Source organism: Haematobia irritans, chromosome 4 (assembly GCF_050003625.1).
Source record: "Haematobia irritans isolate KBUSLIRL chromosome 4, ASM5000362v1, whole genome shotgun sequence".
Taxonomy (NCBI): Eukaryota; Metazoa; Arthropoda; class Insecta; order Diptera; family Muscidae; genus Haematobia; species Haematobia irritans.
The window spans coordinates 20421948-20430060 of record NC_134400.1 but is presented as its reverse complement, the minus strand read 5'-3'; the positions used below and the strand labels follow the sequence as shown (position 1 = coordinate 20430060).

The window sequence follows — 8113 nt, the reverse complement described above, 5'->3', positions numbered from 1 at the left end:
ATTTTGACAAAATTTTCTATAGAAATAAAATTTGGACAAAATTTTCTATGGAAAATAAAATTTTGACAACATTTTCTATGGAAAATAAAATTTCGACAAAATTTTCTATGGAAAATAAAATTTTGACAAAAATTTCTATGGAAAATAAAATTTCGACAAAATTTTCAATGGAAAATAAAATTTTGACAAAATTTTCTATGGAAAATAAAATTTGGCACAATATTCTATGAAAAATAAAATTTTGACAAAATTTTCTATAGAAATAAGACATTCATAAAATTTTCTATAGACATAAAAATTTTGACAAAAATTTCTATGGAAAGTAAAATTTTGACAAATTTTCTATAGAAATAAGACTTTCATAAAATTTTCTATAGACATACAAATTTTGACAAAATTTTCTATAGAAATAAAATTTTGGCAATATCCTTAAAATGAATTTAAAATCTTTGGATCCAAGTAAACTTTGTTTTGAGTGTAACTTTGTGGCCTGAAACCCCGACATTCGATAACATGCCCCCAAACAAACAAACCGCGTCGATAGATGTGTATACATGGCTTCATGTTTTAATCATGAAGCCATTCATTCTTCTTTACATGATAAGTACAGAGTAATGATATCATAAAGTTTGAAATGCCAATAAACTCAATATCAAATAAATTCTATTTGTTAAAAAAAAACTCTTATCTCTCTATATAGAAGGCAAATAAAAGTAGCATAGTTTTGTATGGCTACAGCATGAAGGATGAAAGTAAAAGTTTACAAAAAAAACAACAAAGTTGAATGCTCGTTCAAATTGCAATTAGTTTTAGGCAGCGTTTTTCTCCTACCCATAATAAATAATGTACCTGCCTATGTCAGCCAAAATGCATTGATAAAAAAAAAACACACACACACAAAAAAAATTTCTAATTCAACCATGAAATTAATTGATCCAATTAATTTTTTAATTGAAATGTCTTCAACCACAGAAATGATAGTATCAAAAAAAAATTAATTGAAGGTCAATTTAAAAAAATGGATACAATTAAAAAATTAATTGATAATATTAATATTAATTTTAATTGGAAAATTTTTCGTGAAATTTTTTTCTGTGTACGAAGTGTCCCATAAGTCTGTATTTTTTTTTTATAAAAATACCTCTCTATATATAGGAAATAAACTGCACTAAGCAATGATAACCTCTTAATGTAGGTCAGTACAAATCTAGCTGATATAGTGCAAGAAGAACCCATGAGTAAAAAAAAAGCACATCAACTCTTGCAGTATTGCGAAAAAGCTTACTAAATTATATTTAAGGGTAAACAAGTACATACGGACGAAAGTCCATCGGGCCGAATTTTATGTACCCTCCACCATCTATAAAAAATATTGAACATAAATTGAAACAAGTATTTATAGCCGTATATTCGGCCGGGCCGAATTTTAAACACTAAACATTATGAATCAAATACAATAGATACCTCTGAAAGCCCCTCGTCATTGCAGGTTACTAGAAAATATATGAAATTGGATTTTAAGTTAAATTTAAAGTTTCTACATGTGGCGACGACATCAGATTCTGAATTTATAATAACAATTGTTGTTTGTTTTTTGTTGGTACACCCAAAGAAATTTGTCAGTAGAAACAGCAGAAAATGCTGCTAAAACAGCAGAAAGTCTGCTGAAAAGGGGAAAACAGTCATTGTTTGTTGAAATAGCAAACATTGTCTGCTATTTTTATACCCTCCACCATAGGATGGGGGTATATTAACTTTGTCATTCCGTTTGTTACACATCGAAATATTGCTCTAAGACCCCATAAAGTATATATATTCTGGGTCGTGATGAAATTCTGAGTCGATCTGAGCATGTCCGTCCGTCCGCCCGTCTGTTGAAATCACGCTAACTTCCGAACGAAACAAGCTATCGACTTGAAACTTGGCACAAGTAGTTGTTATTGATGTAGGTCGAATGGTATTGAAAATGGGCCATATCGGTCCACTTTTACGTATAGCCCCCATATAAACGGACCCCCAAATTTGGCTTACAATTGCTCTAAGAGAAGCAAATTTCATCCGATCCGGCTGAAATTTGGTACATGGTGTTAGTATATGGTCTCTAACAACCGTGCAGAAACTGGTCCATATCGGTCCATAATTACATATAGCCCCCATATAAACCGATCCCCCGATTTGGCTTGCGAGGCCTCTAAGAGAAGCAAATTTCATCCGCTCCGGCTGAAATTTGGTACATGGTGTTAGTATATGGTCTCTAACAACCATGCAAAAATTGGTCCACATCGGTCCATAATTATATATAGCCCCCATATAAACCGATCACCAGATTTGACCTCCGGAGCCTCTTGGAAGACCAAAATTCATCTGATTCAGTTGAAATTTGGTACGTGGTGTTAATATATGGCCTCAAACTCCCATGCAAAAATTGGTCGAAATCGTGCCATAATTATATATAGCCCCCATATAAACCGATCCCCAGATTTGACCTCCGCAGCCCCTTGGAAGAGCAAAATTCATCCGATTCGGTTGAAATTTGGTACGTGATGTTAGTATATGGTATCCAACAACCATGCAGGAATTGGTTCATATCAGTCCATAATTATATGTAGCACCCATATAAACCTATCCCCAGATTTGACCTCCGGTGCCTTTTGGAGAAGCAAAATTCATCCGATATGGTTGAAATTTTGTACATGGTGGTAGTATATGATATTTAACAACCATGCCAAAAGTGGTCCATATCAGTCCATAATCATATGTAGCCCCCATATAAACCGATCCCGAGATTTGGTTTTGGAGCCTCTTGGAGGAGCAAATTTCATCCGAGTCAGTTGAAATTTGGTACATTGTGTTAGTATATGGCCGTTAACAACCATGCCTAAATAGGTCCATATCGGTCTAAAGTTATATATAGCCCTCAGATATATCGATCCCCAATCACACAAAAATTGGTCCATATCAATAATTGTATATAGCCTCCATATAAGCGACCCCCATATTTCAATTCTGGCTCCCTACGTACCGTGCAAAAGTCCATATCGATTCGTAATTATTTGTAGACTTACCTACACATACTTTTTTTGTCTAATGTATACCAAGTATGGACTAACTCACAATTTAGAAAACGATGTTAAGAAGTTTTAAGATACCACAACCTAAGTAATTCGATTGTGGATGACAGTCTTTCGTAGAAGTTTCTACGCAATCCATGGTAGAGGGTACATAAGATTCGGCCTGGCCGAACTTACGGCCGTTTATACTTGTTTTCACTTGTTTTTTTATATTTTTTTACTTATCAACAATATGCTGGATTATAGAAATCAACACAAATGTGCGAGGATGAAAATCAAAATGAGTGGAATTAAAAACATTTTTTTAATAAAAAATCTTTTTTAAATAAATAACAATTTCGAAATTATTGAGTATTTTTCTAACGCGAAATGCATCCATAATTTAACTTTCACCATGCTTGTGGTATGCTTGTGAATTAATGTCAAATTTCGGTAAATATGGAGAGTGGAACATCAAGGTCATGGCATTGATTTACATTAATCTGCAGGTTGTGGATATGGGTACATTGGCATTTAGCTGACTTTATTTCTACGAGGCAATTGTCAATTTTGTTTTTTTTTTTTTTGGAAATAACAATCGGAGTCACCTTTTACAATCTTATACTTTATGATATAATCTCCCCATACAGCTATCGTTGCTCTTATTTATGAAATGAGTTAATAAAAACAATTCTTATTACAAAAACCTTTTTTATATATATTTACTATAATTGTATAAAAGAAAAATACTTAATTATCGTGATAGGTGGGAAGGAGTATAGTGGTAGTTGCACCAATAATTGGTTATTAAGGAAGAATTTTGGATTTATTGCACTAACTAGGTTATTATCTTTTTTATATAGGCACTTTGGGTTTCAACCATTAGAATTGTGTCAGCTCCAAGGGAACCTTAACCATTGAGAAATTCTTCTAAGGCATCTTTAGAGTCTTCAAGAACTACTTCTTCCAGAGACATAGATCTCACTTCTTTGACATCTTTGTGGATTTCTGAAATTATAAAATTACAAATTATATGATTTTTTTTTTTTGGGTTTGTGAATAATTACTGGATATATGACCATTTTCTTTGAATTCTTTTATATCGTGATGAAATGCATCCTCAAATACGGCTTGGCGTTCTTTTTGTATGCTTCGTAGTTTTTCTTCGTGTAAACGTATTCGTTGTTTATGTTCGGCGGCAACTTTTTGTCTATAGGATTCTAAGTCTTCTACTCCAAAGATATAAAAATAAAAAAAGGCACATAATTAGAATTTGATCTAATAGGGTAATTTAAAATGGCCCGAATTGATATCTACATAGCGCTACCACAATTAAATCCATATAGTATATTCTTATAGTAACTGTTCTTAACACGAACTGTTAACAAATTTTTCCAGTGGCAGTTAATTGTTTACAAGCTTACAAAAACATTTCGATCTTTTGTATTCAGAAATAAAGTTGTTGTTATAACAATATATGATTTCATCCATTTTTATGTAATAGGTTAGGTTAGGTTAGGTGGCAGCCCGATGTATCAGGCTCACTTAGACTATTCAGTCCATTGTGATACCACATTGGTGAACTTCTGAGTGCTGCCCGATTCCATGTTAAGCTCAATGACAAGGGACCTCCTTTTTATAGCCGAGTCCGAACGGCGTTCCACATTGCAATGAAACCACTTAGAGAAGCTTTGAAACCCTCAGTAATGTCACCAGCATTACTGAGGTGGGATAATCCACCGCTGAAAAACTTTTTGGTGTTCGGTCGAAGCAGGAAAGTCTAAAGTCGGGCGGGGCCGACTATATTATACCCTGCACCACTTAGTAGATCTAAATTTTCGATACCATATCACATTCGTCAAACGTGTTGGGGGCAATATATAAAGGTTTGTCCCAAATACATACATTTAAATATCACTCGATCTGGACAGAATTTGATAGACTTCTACAAAATCTATAGACTCAACATTTATGTCGGCTAATGTACTAGGGTGGAACACAATGTTAGTAAAAAACAAGTAAGGAAAGTCTAAAGTCGGGCGGGGCCGACTATATTATACCCTACACCACTTTGTAGATCTAAATTTTTTGATACCATATCACATCCGTCAAATGTGTTGGGGGATATATATAAAGGTTTGTCCCAAATATATACATTTAAATATCACTCGATCTGGACAGAATTTGATAGACTTCTACAAAATCTATAAACTCAAAATTTAAGTCGGCTAATGCACTAGGGAGGAACACGATGTTAGTAAAAAACAAGGAAAATGTTGGTATTTTGACCATTTTTGTCGAAGTCAGAAAAACATATATATGGGAGCTATATCTAAATCTGAACCGATTTCAACCAAATTTGGCACGCATAGCAACAATGCTAATTCTACTCCCTGTGCAAAATTTCAACTAAATCGGAGTTAAAAATTGGCCTCTGTGGTCATAAATCAATAGGGATCGTCTTTGAGCCGAAACAGGACCCTATACCAAATTTTAGGACAATCGGACTAAAACTGCGAGCTGTACTTTGCACACAAAAATACATCAACAGACAGACAGACAGACAGACAGACAGACGGACAGACAGACAGACGGACATCGCTAAATCGACTCAGAATTTAATTCTAAGCCGATCGGTATACTAAAAGATGGGTCTATGACAATTATTTCTTGGCGTTACATACAAATGCACAAACTTATTATACCCTGTACCACAGTAGTGGTGAAGGGTATAAATATGGGAAACGTTTAAATCTGAAGCAATTTTAAGGAAACTTCGAAAAAGTTTATTTTTGATTTATCGCTCGATATATATGTATTAGAAGTTTAGGAAAATTATAGTCATTTTTACAACTTTTCGACTAAGCAGTGGCGATTTAACAAGGAAAATGTTGGTATTTTGACCATTTTTGTCGAAATCAGAAAAACATATATGTGGGAGCTATATCTAAATCTGAACAACCAAATTTGGCACGCATAGCAACAATGCTAATTCTACTCCCTGTGCAAAATTTCAACTAAATCGGAGTTAAAAATTGGCCTCTGTGGTCATATGAGTGTAAATCGGGCGAAAGCTATATATGGGAGATCTATCTAAATCTGAACCGATTTCAACCAAATTTGGCACGCATAGCTACAATGCTAATTCTACTCCCTGTGCATAATTTCAACTAAATCGGAGTTAAAAACTTGGCCTCTGTGGGCAAATGAGTGTTAATCGGGCGAAAGCTATATATGGGAGCTATATCTAAATCTGAACCGATTTGGCTGATATTTTTGCAAGTTTTTCGAGACTCATAAAATATTCGGATGTACGGAATTTGAGGAAGATCGGTTGATATACACGCCAATTATGACCAGATCGGTGAAAAATATATATGGCAGCTATATCTAAATCTGAACCGATTTTTTCCAAAATCAATAGGGATCGTCTTTGAGCAGAAACAGGACCATATACCAAATTTTAGGACAATCGGACTAAAACTGCGAGCTGTACTTTGCACACAAAAATACATCAACAGACAGACAGACGGACAGACAGACAGACAGACGGACATCGCTAAAACGACTCAGAATTTAATTCTAAGACGATCGGTATACTAAACGATGGGTCTCAGCCTTTTCCTTCTTGGCGTTACATACAAATGCACAAACTTATTATACCCTGTACCACAGTAGTGGTGAAGGGTGTAATTACTCATCTCACTGAGAGATGAAACAGTGAAATGTTCACCTAATATGGCTGCAAAGCGGATAAGTTAGCAAGGCTAGGAACAATCTTTTATATTCCAGGGGAACTACAATCTATTGCTATGTCCCCAGCTACCTGCAAGCTCAATCTCCGTGAGAAGGCTGTTATGATATCGAATGTCCGATGGGAGAATTGTAGAGGTTGCAAACACACTAAGCAAATGTTAACTTAAGCGCTGACTAACGATTTTGGAACAATACGGTTGGTTCAACAGAATACAATACTAGCGTGTGTCCATTGGTAAATATTATATGCGATAGGTATCTTTAAACCTAAACCATCCATTTTTTTTACTATAATAAAAGTTGTTTCAATTCTCATACCATTGATTCTGGGAATTGGATTAATTAATAATCTCTATGGATTCAGTCTAATAGCGCTATCTGTGATATCCCTAATCGGGGTCTGTGTACGGGACCTGTAATTGTATACAAATATCATACCCATTTTCTTTTGTTTAAACTTTGACAATTCACATTGTTTCTCCAGCATATATTCCTGTAGGTCATATTCGGCGCATAAATCTTCTAATTTTTCCAATTCTTTTTCCGCGCTTTCACCCAGATCTTGTACCTCTTTTAGTTTCACTTGACAGTCTTTTAGTTTCATTATCAAGTTGGGTATACCAGAAAGGCAATGGATCAAATCGCTAACAACCACATATTGTTGATTCATATGCACCTCCATTGCCTGTATTTGCTTATCCACATCCTGTGCCTTTTTGGCATTATCTTCATTATTTTGATGGATGATTTTCCATTCATCTTCATATTTGGCTAGTAAATTACATCCAGCTGCAACATTGACATTTGAGGGGATTCCTAAATCTGTGGCAGATAATATTAGGGAACTTCGACTACTTGCAAGACCCTATAAATGGATATTGTTGATTGATAGTTAAACTTAGAAAGAAATTTAAATTTACCTCTGGTGTTGTAACCCTTTGTTGATATTGTTGTTTTAGATTTTCGGTTATAATTGCTGCCTCCTGCAATGCACTATTAAATTTTTTCTTTAGACTACTTAACATAGTTTCTATTTGTGTAAATCTCTCTCACTATGTTTGGTTTAAGGTAAATTTTATTGTTGATTTCATACAAACAGCTGTTGCCAACAAGTGTCAAATTTATGAAATAAATGTCCAATTAGTGGCAAGCGTAAGGTGATGTAATGTGCCAATGGTAGTTATAACAAGGTTGTAATCACAATCGTGGCAACTGTCGGTAATAGAAATTTCGTTTGACTGTCAATAACACAGTGTTCCCATATATATTTTATGAGAGGAAAATGTAGAGAATCGATAATACCCATC

The 8113-nt window shown here is 34.4% G+C and overlaps 1 protein-coding gene and 1 long non-coding RNA gene across 2 annotated transcripts; one reads left to right on the top strand and one right to left on the bottom strand.

Moving 5' to 3' along the window:
* Positions 1-3355: 3355 nt before the first annotated feature.
* LOC142235130 (uncharacterized) lies at positions 3356-3756 on the top strand. Its single transcript, XR_012721805.1, has 2 exons — positions 3356-3503; positions 3560-3756. It is a non-coding gene; the product is annotated as an uncharacterized LOC142235130 (long non-coding RNA).
* Dysb (dystrobrevin binding protein dysbindin) lies at positions 3742-7908 on the bottom strand. Its single transcript, XM_075306384.1, has 4 exons — positions 7727-7908; positions 7245-7671; positions 4118-4279; positions 3742-4058 (listed from the first exon to the last, which is right to left on the bottom strand). The coding sequence occupies exons 1-4, from the start codon at positions 7829-7831 to the stop codon at positions 3961-3963; spliced, it is 792 nt and encodes a 263-aa protein (XP_075162499.1). The 5' UTR covers positions 7832-7908; the 3' UTR covers positions 3742-3960.
* Between the last annotated feature and the right edge of the window lie 205 nt (positions 7909-8113).

Excerpts from the sequence above, each read along its gene's own strand:
- Dysb (XM_075306384.1), bottom strand. The coding sequence starts at position 7,831 with ATGTTAAGTAGTCTAAAGAAAAAATTTAATAGTGCATTGCAGGAGGCA. Across the intron at positions 7,672-7,726 it reads AAAGGGTTACAACACCAGAG|GGTCTTGCAAGTAGTCGAAG; the intron begins GTAAATTTAAAT and ends ATCCATTTATAG. Across the intron at positions 4,280-7,244 it reads GTTTAAACAAAAGAAAATGG|AAGACTTAGAATCCTATAGA; the intron begins GTATGATATTTG and ends TCTTTGGAGTAG.